The sequence below is a fragment of the Coptis chinensis genome, chromosome 4, assembly GCF_015680905.1.
Source record: "Coptis chinensis isolate HL-2020 chromosome 4, ASM1568090v1, whole genome shotgun sequence".
Lineage (NCBI taxonomy): Eukaryota > Viridiplantae > Streptophyta > Magnoliopsida > Ranunculales > Ranunculaceae > Coptis > Coptis chinensis.
The window spans coordinates 15073034-15094541 of record NC_141459.1 but is presented as its reverse complement, the minus strand read 5'-3'; the positions used below and the strand labels follow the sequence as shown (position 1 = coordinate 15094541).

General features: G+C 44.3%; 1 protein-coding gene and 1 pseudogene across 2 annotated transcripts; both read right to left on the bottom strand.

The window, feature by feature from the left end:
- Positions 1–11583: 11583 nt before the first annotated feature.
- Positions 11584–17781, bottom strand: LOC147502113 (DNA polymerase V family). The gene is made up of 9 exons (XM_086607065.1): positions 17639–17781; positions 16954–17530; positions 16430–16555; positions 16135–16332; positions 15752–15979; positions 14534–15658; positions 14140–14409; positions 13190–13631; positions 11584–12804 (listed from the first exon to the last, which is right to left on the bottom strand). Exons 2-9 carry the CDS (start codon positions 17512–17514, stop codon positions 11951–11953), a joined length of 3804 nt encoding a protein of 1267 aa, XP_086463191.1. The 5' UTR covers positions 17515–17530; positions 17639–17781; the 3' UTR covers positions 11584–11950.
- Positions 17782–17945: 164 nt separating this feature from the next.
- Positions 17946–21502, bottom strand: LOC147502112 (heat shock 70 kDa protein, mitochondrial-like; annotated as a pseudogene). The gene is made up of 6 exons (XR_015221598.1): positions 21337–21502; positions 21032–21108; positions 20858–20936; positions 20217–20783; positions 19506–20129; positions 17946–18808 (listed from the first exon to the last, which is right to left on the bottom strand). The product of XR_015221598.1 is annotated as a heat shock 70 kDa protein, mitochondrial-like (transcript).
- Between the last annotated feature and the right edge of the window lie 6 nt (positions 21503–21508).

Below are 21508 nucleotides of genomic sequence, written 5' to 3'. Positions count from 1 at the left end.
TGACAAGTACATCAAGTTGCGGAAACTTTAAAACTCCACGGCTTAGAAGAGAACCGAGGTCGCAGCTAGCCTCGGATCGCATACACCACGGGCAAAGAAGCGCTTAGGTCGCTTTGCACCAAAGGCCGACACCGATCGAAAAAAGAGAGTTCGGTTAAGCTATCCTCGACGCTCCCCCGCTTACATTCGGTAAAATTAAGCGAGCCCCATTCTTCCGCCCGAAATTGAGGCAGCCGATGAGATCGGCCCGACAAGCCATTTTGGCGATTTCACAACGCCAAATGCCATGAAACCGATGCTTGCCGGGGGCTTAAACACTATCTCCGTGGACCTAGTGGAAGCCGCCACATCAAACAAGATACACTAGCATTCCCGACGGCGATTTGCGACACAAAACCGATGGCTCGCCGAGTCCGTGAGTCGATCTCCATCTCGCCACTCCCAAGAGTTTCAAGGTTGTCCACGCAGCGGAGGACGCCCACGATCGTCGTCACGCCACGCCAGAAGCCGGCAACACTCATCCGATCGTGGACAATGATCGAACTATTCACGGATTACTTTTCCGGATGATTCCGTAACCTCATCCGTAGAGAAAAGACGCCGTGGTCGGCGCTTTCGGAAAGTCTATCATTTCACCTCCCAGCAGCCTCACGCCCGCGTGGTTCAGTCGCAGCCAGCGATATCACTTTTACGGAGGCCGATTTAAGCAAAGTCCGCCTTTCCTCATAATGATGCATTGATTGTCCATGTCAAAATTAGCGACCGGATACTTGCTGTTCGACGAATCCGTAGTTCCCCGTGACATCTTGTTCTACCACACCATGCAAGAGATGAGCCTTCCCAAGTCCGGCCCTCGCCGAATCCGATCGTCCCTTTTACGGGTTCAATGGATCCAGGGCGATCCCATTGGTGATATTATACTTCCAAAGGTTCGGTGGGATCTAGAGAGGACAAGATCACCTCGCCATACACGGTTCTCATGTTCTAGACAAAAAAGTCGCCATACAATGCCATCCTCGGACGACGCCGGATTGATCGGGATGCGGTACCGCCTAACTTTACATCAAGTTCTCCGCTTCCCGTGACCTCGAGGAATGATGGAACTTAGAAGCAATCAACTTGAAGCGCACTTATTGTAAATCCGTGTCAAATCAACAAATGAGACCGCCCGCGGAACTCGCCTCCCCGCCACACAGAACCCTCCAGCCTACACAATGGCACGGACTTAGTCGCAAAGTCCAACCCCGAATCGCCAAGCGTAATGGGGCTCTTACAAGCGTAAGGTCTCTCAATGCCGATAATTCGCACTCTCGCTCCCGAGTCCTTAATCGTCGGCCAAGACCTCTAGCATTGATCCAACGACAAGTAGCCGTCGCTTAAAGTTTCAGATCGCCCCAGCCATGTCAAGCCGCCATTGCTGACAGCGGAAAGCCGCATCATCAATGTGCTTGCGCGTCCCACTCCCCAAGTCGTGGATACCCCTGGCGGCGTTGCCGAACAGGTCGCTCCACCCTCAGCGACCAGTCAGGTCGTCCCACCAGGTGTTCAGACCTCCTCCGATAAATGAAGTCGCCACAGTTCATCGCCATCGGTTGTAAAACCTCCAAATGCGCGAAAAAAAAAAGTGAATCTTGGCACCAAGACGACCCCAAGTTTGTATATGTAGGGGCTAACCTAGATCCCACACTCGATCCCACCTTGTAAATTTCTTATCTATGAATAAAGATGTTTTGCTTGGTTGTATATCGATGTGCCCGAATCGATCCTAAACTTCGCATGCCACAAATTAAATGTAAACCCCAATGCTAGACTAGTCCGCCAAATGACTTCGCCGACTATCCCCGCGGGTTTCAAAAGCCATCAACGATTTAGGTCGACAAACTCAAGCAAAGTCGGTTTTATCCGAAAAGTAGACTATCCGAGTGGATCGCTAACATCGTGGGCCGTACATCTAAAAGAATGGAACGCTTTACCTATCGGCCGATTTTTACGAATGTCAATCAAGCCACGCCAAAAGACAGTTTTCCCCTACCCTCGCGATCGACCGACTTGTCGTACCCGCACTGCGGGTCATGAGCTTCTCTCCTTCATGGACGCGATACAGTGGGTACAACCAAATCCCACTCGCAAAGGAGGATCAAGAGAAGACCTCTTTCATAACAGAGCAAGGGATCTATTGCTACAACGTTCTCCCATTCGGCTTGAAAAACGCCGGAGCAACGTATCAACGCCTGGTCACTGACATGTTCCAAGACATGTTAGGCGACACCATGGAGGTCTACATCGATGATATGGTCGTCAAAAGCAAAAAAGCGGGCGATCACCTTGCCCACCTTGAGCAAGCGTTCTCTCGATTAAGGCCGTGCACGGCATGAAACTCAATCCAGAGAAATGCCTTTTTGAGCGCCCTCCGCAAGTTTTTAGGGTATCAAGTGTCTCAAATGAGGGATCGGCTTAATCCGCACCAGATCCGAAGCGTTTTATACATGCCCGATCCGCGCATCGAAGAAACAAATACAGAAATTGTCGCATGGTCACGCACTCAACCGATTCATATCAAGGGCATCCGATAAGTGTAGACCGCTCTTGCAACTCCTTAAAAAGGCGAAAGCAGCTCTCATGGAGCGATCAAGCCATCAAGCATTCGCCACTCTCAAAGAGTACCTCACCACGCCCGCCTTAGCTAAACCTCAGATGGAGAGAGACTCGGGGCTCTATCCGTCAGATCCGATTTTGCCATCACCTCAGTTCTCTTTAAAGAGGAGAACAATTCAGAGAAGCCGATCTACTTCACGAGTAAGACACTCACGCCAAATGAAAAGAATTACTCCTTCCCGGAAAGAGCAAGACTTGCTTTGTTATATTCGCACGCGTTTCAGCCTTACTTTCAGCATCAAATCAAAGTTCTTACCGACCTCCCATTGAAGAAAATTCTCCACAAAGAAAACAAAACTACTTTCGGATGGCGGTTTGGGCGAAGAACTTCGGCGAACACCACCGGAATTGCACCCCTTAATTTCCCGAAGGGACAAAAGCTTTATTTTCTAGCGGATTTCCCTGTTGATGACCCCAATTGGGAACAAGAGACCGACCTCCCAGATTTGAAGGAGCACATCAAATCCACCTGGTCTCTCTTTGTTGATGGTTCTAGCAATCCCGGCGGCAGCGGCATCGGGGTGGTCCTAGTTTCACCCGATGGAACGGTGATGGAAAAGTCCGTTCGCATCGACTTTGCCACTTCCAACAATGAGGCGGAGTACGAGGCGCTGATCAGGGGACTTCGTATGGCGCTGCAGCTCGGTGTCACAGAGCTCCAAGTATTTAGCGACTCGCAACTGGTTGTTCGCCAGGTTGCAAAAGAGTACACTACCCATGAAGGTAATCTTTCAAAATATCTTCAGGTCGTTCATCAATTATTGCCTTCTTTTAAGCAGGTACACATACATCATTTCTTGCGTGAGGAGAACCGCCACGCAGCATACTTTAGCTTACTTGGCTACCTGACCGAAATGCGTTCCCCGACAAATTCTCATAGAAGTCGCCGATCGACCTGCATACCAAGTCGACCACACCTTGATGATAAGCGACCTATTTCCTCTCTCCCGCCACAAATAGTTGAGTCAAACATGGATGCAACCCATCATTGATTATATCCAAGACGCACGCCCCTCCAGGAGCCGTATTGGGCTAAGCGGATCCCCTACCAAGCACGACGTTATTGTTTGGTTCATAACAAATTGTTCGAAAAATCCAGGTGGCCCGCGACTTACGGTGCATTACCCCGTATCGGGTCGCTTGATTTTGCAGAAATCCACGGCGGAGAATGTGGAAATCACGCCCGCGTCGCTCGTTAGCCCACAAGGCCATCCATCTCTCAAGGATATTTTTGGCCCCGGATGCGGTCGATGCCAAAGCATACGCCCTCAAATGTCTCAAATGCCAAACGCTTGGCCACAATAATATCATCCAACCTGCCGCGAACCGACAAGATAGCGAGCCCGGTAGCCATTCCACATGTGGGGGCATGGACATTATGGGCCTATTCATCCCACGTAAGAGTACCGGGCTTCCGCTTTGTCCTAGCTGCAACCGACTACTTCACCAAGTGGGTCGAGGCTATTCCTTTAGCACACGCCAAGGAGTTACATGTCGAAAACTCATTTGGACCCACATCATCACCGATTCGGTTTGCCACACACATTAGTAATGGATAATGGGCCTCGGTTCAAAGGCGTAACGGTTAAAGAGTTTCTAGCCAAGTGGAAGATCGTTCACGCCTTTTCTACTCCACGATGCGCCAGAGTAATGGTCGCGTAAGCCAGAACAAAGCAATCTTGGAAAACTTGAAGAAAAAGATTGAAAAGAATAAAAGCCAATGGCCAAATCATTTTGGAGAATATTTTATGGGCCCACCGCACCACGTACCGATCCAAGACGGGCGAAGTCTCCATTCTCCTTATGTTATGGCACGTAGCCGTAATTCCCAATCGAAATGACATACACTACCACGACTCGATCGAGAACTTGTCGAAGTCGGACATAACGACTCCGTGTTAGCACGGAAGTCGACCTGTTGGAAGAAAAGCGACTTAGCTGCCATCGAGTCGATCTTATCAAGAAACTCAAAGAACTCCTACAACAAGCGAAGTTCATCCTAGGTCTTTTTCAACCCGAGACCTAGTGCTCAAAAGAGACGCAAAGACGATTCCAAGTTAGCACCCACATGGAAGGCCCCTACATCGTGGAACGCTGGCCGCCGGGCAATAGAGCATAATCGCTAAGAACCCAAGAGGGGAAGATATTGCCTCGCCTCTTGGAATACTTATCTCATCAAACAATTTTACCAGTAGCGATATTCACGTTGTATATCTTTATGTTCACATTAATGAAAACTACGTTTCTTGGGTTAGCTAGTACGGTATAATCTATTTACTTGTATTGACAAGTCAACCAGTTTACACAGCATAGATATACAACACGCTTCCTGGGTCCACCATTCTCACCAAAGAGTCATTGCCGCATAGCACAAGAAAGAAGCCTTCTAAGCATCATACTACTCTCTGGAGCTTACATGCTCTACAGCCTTTCCAAGTCTTGTTACGTCGAGGATCTATATTTCTAGGATCGACCACACGAGAACGCTCTCTCTCCATACATACCTAGTCGAGCTTACATGCTCTATAGCCTTTCCAAGTCTTGTTACGTCGAGGACCTATATTTCTAAGATCGACCACACGAGAACGCTTTACGCGAGCATACAGCTCTCTGGAGCTTACAGGCTCTACAGCCTTTCCAAGTCTTGTTACGTCGAGGACCTATATTTCTAGGATCGACCACACGAGAACGCTTCCTCATGAAGCATACAAGCTTACTGAGCTCTTACAGACTCTACTTTCCCAAGTCTTGTTACGTCGAGGACCTATATTTCTAGGATCGACCACACGAGAACGCTCTCTGCGAGCATACAGCTCTCTGGAGCTTACAGGCTCTACAGCCTTTCCAAGTCTTGTTATGTCGAGGACCTATATTTCTAGGATCGACCACACGAGAACGCTCTCCGCGAGCATACAGCTCTCTGGAGCTAACAGGCTCTACAGCCTTTACAGGTCTTGTTATGCTGATGACTTATATTTCTACGATTGACTACACCAGAACGCTCTCCATGAGCAGATCGCTCCCTGGAGCCCGCATGATCCATTGAACCCTCCAATTCCTGTCACGTTGACGACCTATATTTCTAGGGTTGACCTCAAGACAGGACGCATATTACTAGAATCCTAAGCAGAGCGCTAATTACACACCAGTCCACGACAATATACATACGGAACATCTCCAATCAGATTATATAACCATGCATCATAACAACTACATCCACCGATCTGCTGGGATTACCCAGGAAATCCAGATCGAAGATCATTACAAAAATTAACCAAGTCTGGAACTGCCACTTTCGTGGAAACCAGTTCCTTGAACAAAAATGGCGAACCTTTCCAGCAAGCCCGAAAACACAGCGACTCTATTGTTGACTCTCGATATAAGAGAAAAATGTGAACGAAACTTACAACTTAAGACTAACAGAGTCAAATGAAGATCACCTTATCGATTCTCGATGATGACATGCTTATCTTCCGGCTGCGCTAGTAGTAGCAAGATGCCGAAATGACCTCAAGATCACACGATCTCATTCCCTCCTTCATCGCCGCAATCGTTTTCCTCAACAGTCATACTTTTCGTCCAAATACGCATAGGCGATATAGGCTTCAAAGATACGCGCTTCTTCTTCGCTGCCACCTTCGACATTTCTTCGCGATAAGCAAATACCACAGCTAGTTCCCTTTCTAACTCCGTCCGCGTCGGTCACTAACGCTGCATTCTCCTCAGCAGGCTTGATACTTCGCCGTCATCACCTCCAAATTTCTCTTGTCAACCCCCACGCCGCGATACACCCCAGCCCGACGTGAGGGTTATCGACAAACGGTGTTTTGAACAACTTCTTTCAATTTATCATATCCCCGCAAGAAACCGCACAAACAAAGTCCAAGAATCGGTTGTTCGGGGCAAATTTACATAACTACATAGTGCATCATGAACTTACCAAACACGCCGCCATATCCATTGTCCCCGTAAGCGTTTCCATGTCCTCATCCTTCATTTCGCCTTTGTCGCCATCCAAAGACGATCCCCTTCGTAACTGGTTTGCTGCTATGGGCGCCGAGTGGAAGCTTTACAAATCGACCGTTTCACCATACGCTTCTTCCCAGTCTTTCCCCATCGTAGTAAACTCGCCCCACATCACCACGTTGTGGGGACGAAGCCTCACCGGCCGGGCAGGCGTTTTGCCCCAGTCGCTACATCTCAGCGTGGCGACCGATCAGTCGCCACCCGTTCGCGGCGACCTAAAAGACAATGCCGCCAAGGGACGGGCCCCAAAACTCCTAGAACGCTTTTATGACTCTTCGCTTTACAAAGATCGGCTTTCCTCTTCCCGCTGATCACCATGCACGGGGTTGAAACTCCATCTCTTCCATTATCGGAGAAGTTTCCCTCATGTTGTTCCTTCCCCTCGCGATAATGACGATCCGCCATGATAACAACCTAGAGCACAAACGCATCATCACACGAGCTATAGGTTTTACCCCAACCTTTTATCAACAAGAGAATCCTCACGGAAGAGAATAAACGTGCACGGATAAGCGCGAATGGAGGAGAGGTACAAAGAAATGAGCGAGCAAGTAGACGATGAAGCTTTTGGGAAGAAGGCAAGCAAATACTTGTCTTGGTATGTGATAAGCCGCTTTTATTCAAAAGGAAACGCCTTTTCCTAAAGCCCTCTTAATTACCTTGAGACGCCAAATGCCATCTGTCTGCCATCATTACGTTCCTTGAACCGCCAGATCCCTCCACGCGGTCGCACGCGAGGGAACACTGCTGTTAGCGGCACTGAACACGAAGCGTTTCGACTTGCATCACAGAGCTGAAGCCAGCGATCTGGTCCCCACATTACGAGCACCACCTCAGAGCTGCAGATAATTTCACAACAACACGCCATGCAAACATCTCCCGCCGGGCCGAGAAGTTGTCATTACACCATACCTACCATTCTTCGCCACATGCACCGGCACCACACCAATTATAGTTGAGCAAGCGGAATAAAGAAATAAGCAACAATCATGGCATACGCACAAGCACCGATCTATATTAGCAAGATAGCAAAATAATACGTTAACCGGGTTGCTGAGATTACTCAGGAAATCCAACCCGGCTAAATAACCTTCGTTATCACTGAAAACCCCGCAAAGACGTAACGGAGCACCAGTGTCGTTTCTTCAGATTTAAGCATACAGTAACAAGACGAATCCGCCCAGTTACCCCAAAGAGACAAATTTATTGTATCACAGCTTATAAGCTGACAGTACTAAATAACAAAATTACAAATCGCCACCTCCGGGCTCCATAATTAGTTCTCCTGGCTGAAGCGATTCATCAATCTCAAAGATCCGTATTCCGCTACCACTATCACGATACTCCATCCAAATCTAAACTCATCGCATCGCATTACGGAGGCATCGGCCATGCGGTATCACGGTCAGGAAAGCAAAACCTCTCGGGCAATAGGAGCACTACTAATAATTCCTCCCGCACCCGTTCTCTACCCGAGGTAAGACGTCGGTAACGCGCATGATCCGCCTTCAAAGCGTTGTAATCGCCTCCGGTTCAACGAAAATCTGCATCCGAACATCATAGGCTTTGGTAGCCCCCGAAAGCAACCTTCTTGCGATTGTAAGGCATAATCGTTCAACCTACCAATCTCCACAATTATTTGCCGCCAGACGTTCTCTTCACTCCCCACAGTTTTGCCTCGGCTCTTCAAATTCGTCTTCTTTCAACATCTTGGCGGACTTCAATTTTGATGAGCTTTCTTGACCTTCCAGTTCCTCGCGTTCCATCTTCGAGGGCCTCCCGAACGTTCTTCACTCATCGACGGCTTCACCACCGCCTCTATCCCGGCTTCCCGCCACAATCTCCTTCAATTTTGAAACCCACTTACCACCGCAAAATACACACGTATGATTAATAGCCACAACCTACACAATAGCGTCTATACGGAGACAAGTACATCAAACAAAGATAGATACGCGATACCAAACATTGGGCAATTTCCATTCGCCAGTTATCGGCCACCCTTTTATCATCATCCAAACTCCTGCGATTGCCATCCGAGCTATCCGTTCTAGAAGGCAACACGATATCTTACTCGACCGGGTTAGATCGCCCGGCTTCACGCGGTTCGTTTGCCCCATTCTCATCCAGAACACGAATCGCCTCTAAGTCGTCGACCACCATAACAGCTTTTCCACTTGCCTTTACGTGGAGCTTTCGCTTTTCGCTATCGGATCGGATTCACGCCTCCGTCGGGCGCTAGACCCGGCCCCGAAGTGGCCAAGTCCATGACACTCGCCAGTCGTGGCTCCACTCCGGCGAGAAACCATAGCCCCAGTTGGGCCACCATCGAACCGCCCGGGCGTAGAGCTCTCTCCAAGAGCGTGCGCCTTTGCTCGAGGCGTAGTTCGGGCGTTTTGCTCGGTATGCCACCCTTTCTCCGACCTCGCTTCGCCGAGGATTGAAAGCCACCGCTTCCAACTCCACGGGTGCATCGATCGAACCTCCTTCGTATGAAGCTCGATCCTCCCGCTCGAGGTACCACCTCTAGCGGTCGCCTCGCGACCGCCATATACCCGTTGCCTCTCTTTCTCGCGTTACATTAAGTCACTCGCTCGTCTCCATCGCCTCTTCCCTTTATTTGACCTCGAGCTCGGTCTTTTTCGCCTTCCTTTTTCCCCGATCGCAGGCCCACCCTTTTCCACAAAAAGTGTGCAACTTCAGCAAAAGCTTCGCTTCTGCTTCTCTTCACGAGTCAACCACGCGAACCTCTCTATTTCCCCACGATCGGTTAAACCTTCACGGAAAACTCTGCAATCAAAGTAAAACAAGGACTGTTAGAATAACTATCAAACGCTCCGACAAGGAACAACAGATAAATGTCCTACCCACGGATATATATGTTACAAATCCTAGTTTGCGATACACCCGCTCACACAAGTAGTTGCCAACTAGCAACAAACCTCTTAGTCCAGCCTCATTGCTTACTCCATCGATCACAGCTAGTAACGCGTCGCCATGGTCCGCAAGCTAAAGTTCATGTTCCCGATCGCCGCATACCACATAGTGTTCCACTATGTCGATACCCTTATGTCATATTCCCCACTCGTTTCAAAGGGTCGAACACCTTAAATAATCGCCGGTGTTTACCTACGAACCGACGGGGAGACTTCCAACAAAGCGCCAAGAAGTCGCGATACCGTTTCGAACGGTATGTGCATATCGCTCTCACCGGTACCGCCCTCACAGATTATTATTCCACCATTCGGGCGAAGTTGTACTCCTCACTACTTAACATTTTCACTCAATCGTGGTTCAGATATTTCCAGGTCAGGGACATTAATCCCATATGCTGCCCTCAATTCGGGGAACGAGTTAGCAGCACGACGGTTTACACTTCTAAGGGGCACATCGCTTGATGACGACATATCCACTCGACGGCGTCGCTACGCGTCACCCACGACCTAGATCGGGCATTACCCTCACCTATCCTATCCTCTTCTTCCAAATCAACCTCCACGCCAACACTCACTGCTTCTTCATCCTCGTACTCTCCACAACTCAAGGATATCTCTCGGACCTCCTCCGAACGAGTGTCATCAGAATCAGACATTATGGCAAGTTTTTTTTTCTACCAATTACTCGTTGAAACCTTATACCCTTATGATGACCTACCTATTTAGCAAAACGCGACCGACAGGGAGGAAAGCAAATTGAAAATGGAAAGATAACAACAGCAAGCACTCACCGAGGAACCCTAGCTTGCGTTTTGTGGAAGAAGAAAACACGCAATGCCTTTTCGATGTCCCAAATTTGATTTTGTATAAACCCTGCTCAGTTACCAAAAGTTATGATTACTGCCTAGGTTATAGCCCGCACATCGCGTGTTCCAAGGTACCGCCTTTTCAACGATTCCCGGATAATGGGCGACACGTTTCTCTCTCTACTACTACGATTCATCAGCATATTTACGACATAACTTCTCTTTCCCGCCAAAGCATCGCGATGCGTGAATTCGAAGTCATGTCGCCCCGGTCGAAGTCGTCCACCACAAATTCACGCCGTTCCACACATTCTTTCTCTCACCATAATGTTTCCCTGTGGCATAAACACTCTAACCGGGGGGTGGTAGGAGCGATATCTTATCATGCACGTGCAACGTAAACGCGAACTTCGGGGCGCCGACCCTCGAGACCGAATCGTGGAGCTCCCTCTCGTGAACACCCGTGCATATGACCTCCAAGAGCGACCTACGAAAAAGGAGGACGAAGATATTTCAGTACGAGCACATGGCAGAACGCCTCGTGTAATGATAACCATCGTGGGTAATCATTACCCATCCCCTCGAAAAAATAGGGGTAACCTCGTCAGCACCCAATCAGTACATGACTTATAATATAACCAGCTCAACACTCATTCACGATCTCCACCTTACACGTGTACCATATACACACGTGTCTTCTAGATTGATACTTCCCTAAGCCTATAAATACCACCTGATTGAACTACGTCGGGCCTGATTCCTCTCTCCCAAAAAAGAAAGGAAAGGAGAAAAACTAAGAAGAGGATACGTAGGCAGTTCGCTCAGACGCGAACTCGGTCCCAACAAGAAATCCAAAACACCCCTTTACAATTACCATGGTTGAAAGCTACTTATTATGGAAGCAATATTGACGACTTCTAGAAAGTACTAACGAAGTTTCCAGCTGGGACTTGCTTCAGTTATGTACTTCTATTATCGGTTGGTTCGGTTACATACCTTTCTTATCGATTTCGTTTGATTATGAACTATCTTACGACAGTTCGGAATACCCAGATATTATGATCAATTGGCAGACCGTTCTCTATTATGTCGGAACACGAAGTAGCATTGACTCCATGATAAGCCCTACATCAATCCCCTTACTTTCGAAAGATAAGAAATAGACAAAAAGGACTACTTCAAATGGATAAAAGACCTACATTGAGGCTTAAGGTATCACATGAAATATACTTTTGCCACACTAAGAGAAGAGAAAAAACAACAAAAGTTAACTGTTCGCCAAGATATAACTTTACATTAGGACCAACTATGCCACAGGATATGAAAGCCTAGTTGCTCAAAGATTTGATCTCCAACTCCCTTCTAGAATCTTTTAGCAGCAAATGGAAATATTTGTATGACGTCTGCAAGTTTTCAATTTCAGCTTCAGACAAAAGGAATCAATATCTTGAAGTCATACAACCAAGAGGATCGAAACCTTATGCCCCTCTACGTACATGTCTGCAACTTGCTCAAGCAAGCCCCTCATCACACTGACTTCTTAAAAGGGAGAAAGAGGTCACCAAGCTTAGATTCACAGGCATCGTAGGCATCCGGCTTTAAAACTTCAAGAAAATCCTTGGTCAGGTTCAGCTTCACAACTAACTTCAAAATCTGCCCACAGAAGCGACGGACTTGTGCCCGCCTGAACTGCTTTTCTGGCAGATTAATCACTACCTTCCTCATCAGATCACATATTGATGGCAAATGGTCCTTCAAAAATTTTACCGGGACATTCTTCTCACTGTCTTTCTTGCTTGAGAAGGATGACTTCAGTATTTCCTCAACCGGATCAAGGGCTTTGACTAACCGAACCTCTGACTTTGCACTTCCACATTTTTCAAGAAGAAAACCAAATAGCATATGACCAATCCATGGCTGTCTCCTAAAAATCTCTTTCAGAAACCCCGGTTTCAATTGAGACTTTTTACATTCAAAGTAGGTGACAAGCACCCGCTGAAATACCTCTAAAACACCTTGAAGTTCAGGCGCGGTAAAATCTCGGGCATGAATGACCTTCAAAATCCAATGCGTAGATGTTTGTGCAAGAGAAGCAATCAATTTGTGTCGAACTAGGCTGGAAGATTGCTTTTTCTTTGATGGGTTAGCTGCAGATTTTCTTTTGCTGAATGATTTTGAGGCCAACTTCAAGCTCTTTTCCAACAGAGGTTCAAGAGTTGAGAGTTGAATATCTTCACCCTTGGGATATTCCTTTGCTTTGAATACTTTCTTTTGCAAAATTCCCCAGATTCTCTGCGCAAGCTGCTCACTACTTTCTGCAGTATGTGGATTCACAAAAGCCCTGGCTAAGTACGAGTACACCGTCAAAACCTGGGGTTTACCTACGTGATGGAAAGGGAAGAAAAATTAGATAACAGACTATATCTAGTCATTACAGTATTCCACAAGAAACTATTAAGAAACCATTTGAAATGTTACCTAATCAACGCATAGTCGTCGAACAAAATATCTCATGTAGCTAAAACGGCATCCTAAAAAGCTTACTAAACGATAACTTCATCGCACCTATGACCATGAGCACGAAACTCTTTGCCCATGTTTTCTTACAATCCCAAGGATTTGGTTTAAAAGCATGGTTAATAACTTAATATCAGCTAGTTGTTTAGTAGTAGGATCTCTTGACCCACCGACTGAGTATGGGCACAATTCAGAAAAGTACCAAACAGTAAATTACACATAGCAAGGTAATAAATAATCATTACTAACCTGGATTTTCATGCAAGAATATTTCAAGCAATGACAGAACACGAAGTTTAAATAGCACAAGCTGAGAATGAGCAGTTTCACCCCCTGCCTGATTCTTCCGCTCCCTGAAAATTCGAGCTAAATAAGAATCCATCCGGAACATAGCATCATCATCCATTCCTCCATCGGAATCATCTGATGCTTCAGGTACTTCCTCACCACTTGCCTCAACTCCAGCAATTGTTTCAGTGTCATCTGCCTCTTCATCACTATCAACACTCTCAACTTCCTCAGCTTCATCAGTTTCCTCAGCTTCTTCAATTCCAAGTAAGTCTTCATCGTCGTCATCATCATCTTCACTATCAGTAGCCTGATGTCGAGGTGGTTTAATATCTTTTCTAATCACACGTAACATTTGGAGCAAACCAGTATCCGTAATGTCGTTGCAGAAAAACTTGAAAACCTACATAAACAAAGTAAAGATTATAGAATATATAAATTAAGTGCTCCAAGCACCAGTTTATATCACATCGTGTCAGTCTTATATATGAAAGGGCCGACTCATTTATTTTTTATATTTATTTTCTCTGACTGGTGAAACTCCTTTATTAATTTGAACAGTTGAACCCCCATCCCCAGGTGAAGACAGAAAACACTCCCAACTCCCAAGATCTTGAGAGCCTAACCACTCAAGCTTGACCAGTGTGCCACTGCTCCGAACCCCCCAAAAGCTGTCTGATAGGTGCCGAATGCACATGGAAAGCAAAATGTGTAACAAAGCAAGTGGTTACCGGGGAGAAAAAAGGTCGTGGTTGAAGAAAGCATATCGTATAAACTTCATTTCTTCATATTCATAAACACAAATATAGTCATTTTTTAGTGCAGAGTGAATTTGTTATCCACTAGAATAAGTAATCCCGGAAGTTTCTAATGTCGGACCTTACTCTATCTGAGCTTATTCTGTCACTCACCTGCTCAACAGCAGAATTCAAAGGAGCAGAGGACTGAGGCAACAATGAAAGCAGAGTATCCACAAGAACATCCATCAAGTTTGGCAACCCACCATCATCCAACACATCATCATCCTCGCCTGACACATAACCAAATGCCTTTTTACAACATATGATGAGTTCAGAGGCTGATTCAGAGAACTCCCCTGGTCGAAGAAAAACTTGGAGCATCAACTGGATGAGCAAGTACCGCATCGCGAGCACCTTATTTGCAGACCCCTTGCTCACTTCCTGCAATTCAATATGATTATTCAGTGTAAATTGTTTCTCTGGATTTAAAACAGCTTTTAATCTACAAACAAGACATGATGACAGAGTAGAAAAGATTGCAGTGGATGAGCAGATAGTAAGATACCTCTTGAGAAAGACGACTTTCCATAGCTTGCAGTTCCTTAAAAGCTTTCTCATCCTCATTACTCAAGGGCTTAAATAGTGAGACAGAAGGAATATTGCATAATGTGCTAAGAAACCGCATGAAGTAGGATCCAAGGTCATTCACCTCGCCGTTTGGTGGCACAGAACGTAACACTTCTCCCTTCTGAGCATTTGCAAGTAGCAACTGCAGCTGCTCGACACACACTCGCCGTAGATCACTGGAGGTGGCCACCTTTGGCCATTTAAACTTTTCCTGCAATACAAATGATGTAACTTCGATACCAAGAGATGCAGAGAACAGACCCTGAACAGAAAGAAACTTCATTATTTCCTTCTGCACAAGAAACTTAGCTTCCAAATCCAGTTTTGGATCCTTCAAAACACGAGGAAGGGAGTCTATAACCCAACTCTTCAGAAAATCTGGACTTCCTGATGTACCCACAGAACTTTTATCCTCAGTTGAACCCATCTCTGAATTGTCATCCATTGTCTGACTCTGATCGGATGGTTCCTCCGCTTCATGCCCTTCTTCTACAAACATGCTAACCAAGTTTTGAACAAATAACATGCAACCGGGTCCAGTAGTTAACTCCGCCATCAAGTCTTTGACTGTTCTTGTGTGAGTGATGCAGTCAAACTTACCACCACTGTGTTTCTGCAAGGCAACAATGACAGCAACTCGTCGATCATCATCTTTTCCAACCCAGTTTGATAGTTCCTTCAGAAAATACTGTGCAGCCTTATACAGCCAGGAATCCTTGGTTGAGAGGATATCCATCAAGCATTGAATCAATTTGTGGGAGAGGACAACTTGAACACAGGATGGGGGCAATCTGGGGAGGATGAGAAGCAAGACATCAAAAGCCAAGTGTTTCCGATCATGGGAAGACAGAAGCAGAGACCCTTCAATAACAATCTCACAGAAAGAGTGGAGATTCTTTGCTATCTCTTCTTCAGAAGAATTATATTTGCGACCTTTTTTGTGCTTCTTAGTTGAAACTGAACCCATGGATGTATCATCCTCTTGCTTTCCCACATCTGGTAAGAGAATATTTATCAAAACAGACCACATGCTGTGAACTCGAGGCTGACAGAAAGTTGATTCCTGATATTGGACAAAACACAGTTGAAATGGACATTTGTTATTCATCTCTCATCGCATTAACAGCTGCAGGACATAGATAAAAGTTAATTGTACCTTAAAGCAAGGGATAAGGGAAGTTAGATGGTCAGCACTGAACATCTTGTTTGGGGAATATGGATTTGGCAAGAGTTTGTTGAATAGTTTAGTGTCACCAGCAATTTTTTCTCGAACCTTGAGGGCTAAGAGTAATGCATCTGGATTGCCAACATCAATAGCTTTCTCAAACCACTCATGCATACCAGGAGCTTCAAGGACTTGGCTCAACAAGGCTTCAATAGGCAACTGCAGGGCTAGTAGACACAGCGTCAATTCTAGCTAGAAAGAATGACAGTGAAGAAACTGCTGAAAACATACAGGTGAAAAAGCAAACAGTAGACATTCTTTGATTCTTCGTAATGAGTATTACTATAAATAAATTTAAAAGCAAAAAAGAATACCTTTTCAATTAAGCTTAAGATAACTGAGACAGCTGGCTCTTGCAAGTATCGCTTCTTGAGTGCCAGGGAGGCCACATGGCTGGTAAATTCCTTCACGTAAGGAGTATTACTATCAGACACCCATTCTTCGACTATTCTCCCTGATTTTGCAAGAGCACCATAAGCAAAGAGGCGACCTAAGAGGCAATCCCTAGCTTCCTGAAATTACATAAACAAGGGCCTGAAAATATCACATGCAAAGTACAGAGAACTTGATACAACATAATCCAAAACATGAATGTGAATTGACCGTTACCTGACCCTTCATTGATGAAGATACTTCTAATAAATCAATTGTCATTTTCATCAGCGAGTCCACTTTGATGCTCGGAATTGTGCCTACTAAAATGGTCAATCCCAACGCAAAACCTTGTCTTGCACACTACACAAACATGATACAAATTAAAATGCAATGAGAAAAGTCAAAGCCAACCCAACTCAAATAATTTTACAATTCTATAACCTACCGAACATAAAAAAAAATCAAGAGCCAAACTAGGGAAAAGCTTCATAACACGACTTAGAATATAATGTCTAGTAGACAGAGAAATCTTTCCGCGAGAAAATATCAAGATATTTAGCATAGCATTTCAACAACAAAACACACACTCTTTGCATTCCAAGGTTAAAAAACTTGTCCTCTGAGACTTGTTATCAGCTGGGAATTGATATTTTGATAGTTGGTCACTTTGTTATACAATCTACATTGACATGATTGTAATCTACAGGAAAAGAACAGAAAGTACACAATACAAAAATAATCTTAAATTACAAAAGTACCTCTCTAGAAGAAGACACACCACGTATAAGTCTACGAATTGCATATCTCAGCGACGGTGCCAAATTCTTCAACCCATCATCCTTTTCAGCTTCCAATTGCATCCCACTTTCTTCAACCTCCTTATCACATTTCTCATAAGCCTTCTGAACTTCCTGCAACTCCGTCACCATTCTAAACACCGCAGCTTCTCTAGTCGACGCATCAACTGACCCAAGGTCTTTAAAAACACCAATATGAAACTCAGGCAAACCACTACTCGAAGTAGCCAATTGCGGTTGAACTTGAACCGCCACCTCATTACTCGCTTTCGGCTTCTCTACACTATCAGTACTACTTCTATGCCTCCCTTTATCTAACCCCTTCCTTTTTTTCCTTCTCTCCATTGGTTTATCCGAACTAGGTAGTACATCATTGGGCACACCTTCATTTTCAGTTTCTTCTTCCTCATTTTTTGCCTTTTTCAATTTTTTAGAAGGTTTTAAAGTGACATTATCATTTAAGTCTTGTACTTTTTCCTCTAATTCTTCCTCAGAAACTGAACTTCTCTTCTTACTACCCATTTAATTTGTCTAAAACCTTAACAAAATGAATCAAATGAACAGTTCAAAGTTCAAAGTTAGCCCATTTAATATGAAAACTTTTTTTCTGTTACAAAGAGGAACAAGTAGTAGAAAAAGAACGAACCTTTTATTGAACAAGCTTTGATGGATTTTTTTTTTTTGATAAAGAAGCAGGGAACAATTAGGTTTCCAGGGTTTTAGAGGAAGTTGGAAAATTAGGGTTTATGGTACTGTAAGAGAAACAAACAAATGTAAATTGGGCTTAGGGTTTTCGAATCATGGGCCTGGGTAACTTCTCCAATGGGCCCAGCTTCAAAATATCAGTTTATTTGATTTCAACATTTCAATTTGTATCCAAGTCGAATCACTGCGTCGTAGTCTGATCTTTGAATGTTAACATAGTGAAAATCTAGAAAGAACTTACGAGAACGTAACATTAATAACAAGTTTATTTCTGACACAAAATAGTCTCCATCAACAGGAGCCAAATCCAAATTTTGTATCATCAGTCCTACAATCCAATCCAATAATATTGGAGTTCATAAAGCACAACATAATTCTTTCACATAGCCAGCAAAAACTAAATACATAATTTCTTAAATCACCAAACTATCTATGAAAATGACAAACTTCCTCAAAAATTACGATACCATCTGTGTCTAACATTTACTTTTTAACCTCTTCATACTCTGCCTCTGGTGGGGGTTGGTCACTACCCTGAGATGGACCCCCTGATCCAGACTCGCCAGAACTGCCTGACATGTGCTGCCCAATCTTTGAAACAGCCTTGTTGGCAGCATCAAGCTTCGCCTTGATGGCATCTAAGTCATCAGCACCAAGTGCATTCCTAAGTTCTGAAACTGCAGTTTCAATTTCTGTTGCAACTTCAGCAGGAATCTTGTCCCTGTACTCATTCAAACTCTTCTCTATGCTATAGCTGGTTGTATCAGCAGTATTCCTCAACTCTATAAGTTCCTTCTTTTCTTGGTCCTTTTGAGCATGCAACTCGGCCTCCTTGACCATTTTCTCAATTTCATCTTCAGACAGTCCTCCTGACGACTTAATTGTAATTTGCTGTTCTTTCCCAGTAGCTTTGTCTTTGGCAGAAACGGTCACGATACCATTGGCATCAATGTCAAACGTGACCTCAATCTGGGGCAATCCTCTAGGAGCAGGTGGAATACCCATGAGGTCAAATTCACCAAGGAGCTTGTTGTCAGAAGCCATCTGCCGCTCACCTTGCATCACACGAATACCCACCTGAGTCTGGTTGTCAGCTCGCGGTGGAGAATACCTACAAACCACATGCTCAAGTTAGCAGTCGAAATCATGTGAGGTTCTCAATGTACAAATAAACATACCAATACCATTAAAACATAGACTGAAAAGAAACTGAATGATAATGCTTAATATAGTAAACATCAGTATAAGAGTTGTTTATTCAAAAAAGAACATCCCAACACCCTTGGTTGAACTTGAACTACAGCAAGTTGAAATACCAGACAACATGCAATTCTATAAAGATAAATGGAAAAACATTGCAATACACTGATTGCCAAAAGAAGAATACAGTTCAAAGAATAAATGACATTTTCTCTGATCAAAGTACCAACTTCCTCAAAACTGGTTGCAAAAGTCTATTTAAAGAACAAGCTCAAAACATGATACCAACGTTCACAAAACTAGTTGCATCAGTCTACATAATGAACAGGCTCAAAACATGGGGCACAGAAACATACTGAACAAAAATGTACACGATTAACCTTTTCAAACCGATTCTAGCATAACATGTGCTAGTTAAGTGTAACACAAACTTTAAAAAAGAACGATGCCAAACATGTATATATTCAATTTCATGTACATATAATGCTCGGACAGGACAAAAAAAACACAAAAAACAAAAACAAAAACAAAATAAGAATAGACATGTAGCTAAAAGCACATGTAAAACTCAACTTCAGTAACCAAAACTGGAAGACAAATGAGCTTACCTGACTTTTCTTAGTGGGAATTGTAGTGTTCCTGTTGATCAACTTTGTGAAGATACCACCCAGAGTCTCAAGACCAAGGGATAGAGGTGTGACATCCAAGAGAAGAAGCTCCTTGACATCTCCACGAAGTATGCCACCTTGAATTGCAGCACCCATAGCAACAGCTTCATCAGGATTCACTCCCTTGCTTGGAGCCTTCCCAAATATCTCTGCGACAACTTCTTGAACTTTGGGAACTCTCGTCATCCCTCCTACAAGAAGTACCTCATCCACCTCCTTGGTAGTAATACCAGCATCTTTCAAGCAGCTCTGACATGGGTTTCTAGTCCTCTCAATCAAGTTGCTAACCAAAGTCTCAAACTTTGACCTAGTTAGTGTGATATTCAAATGTTTTGCACCCGATGATGCATCAGCAGTGATGAAAGGCAGGTTGATCTCAGTCTGTGAAGTGGATGAGAGTTCTATCTTAGCTTTCTCAGCTGCTTCTCGGAGCCTCTGGAGGGCCAACTTGTCTTTTGTAAGATCAATAGACTCAGCTTTCTTAAACTCATTCACCAAATATTCCAGTAAGGTATTGTCAAAGTCCTCCCCACCCAAAAAAGTATCACCATTTGTTGATTTAACCTGAATGAGAAGAAATTTTGTGAGAGACTCAACTTAAAATCAAGCATAAAACAATTCCTAGAAAAGATAATGACTTAGAACCCATACCTCAAACACACCATTGGAGATTTCCAATATGGAAACATCAAAAGTACCACCACCAAGATCAAAGACAGCTATAAGGCCCTCCTTGTTATTTACTCCATAGGAAAGTGCAGCCGCAGTAGGCTCATTGATAATTCTCTCTACATTTAATCCTGCAATCCTTCCCGCGTCTTTAGTCGCTTGCCTCTGAGCGTCATTAAAGTATGCTGGAACTGTAATTACGGCTTTGGAAACCGACTTCCCCAAATAAGCCTCTGCAGTTTCCTTCATCTTTGTCAAAACAAAAGCTCCAATCTGACTTGGTGAATACTGTTGTCCATTGGCCTCAACCCAAGCATCTCCATTTGGAGCCTTTACTATCTTGTATGGAACCATTTTCATTTCTTTTTGTGTCTGTGGGTCATCAAACCTTCTGCCAATCAGACGCTTAGTCCCAGAGACCGTGTTTGTCGGGTTTGTTACAGACTGACGCTTGGCGGGAGTGCCAACGAGAAGTTCCCCCTTTTGGTTGAAGGCTACCACTGATGGAGTGGTTCGAGCACCTTCTGAATTTTCAATCACCTTTGCAGACTGCATACATGACAAGAACAAATAAGAAACAACCTTAACTAAGTAAACTACTGGAGAATTGACAAGTCTCATACCTTCCCTTCCATGACAGAAACACACGAATTGGTGGTACCCAAATCGATACCGATAATATCATTTCCAGCAGGCTTTGAACTGCATAAAGTCAGAAACTTAGTTATTTCATCAAAGAAACAATATAGAAATTAAAGAATAGTTGTAGTGGATATCATAACAACTCTCTCTTGTACCTGAATGGTCTTGCTAGGCTCGCCCATTTTTGGCCGAAAGTCGAACTGGCCAATGAGTTCTTAACATTGCCACTGAGCTGCAAAGCAAGAGATATATACAATAAGATAAAATGTTTATTAAATCACACACTTGTATATAATGAAGTACAAAAGTAAGAAACTTTACTGAAATTAACGTTTTCATTAAACTTAAAATCACGTTTTGAAGCAAAGGGTAAGAGATAGCAGATAAAAAAAAACAATGGAATCAATGAATAAGATTGAGATTGAGAATAATGGAATGGGAACAAAAAAAAAATGTATACCTTTAAGGAAGAAGATAGATGATGTCGAGATCTGAGAAGAAGAGAAGCCATGGGTTGGGTGAAAAAGCAACAAGGGTTTAGGGTTTAAGAGAAAGTGAGGACAAATGAGGTTTTTTATTATTTATACAGAAGTAGCAGTAGCACCCACCTCGTTTTTTTTGTTTTTTAATAT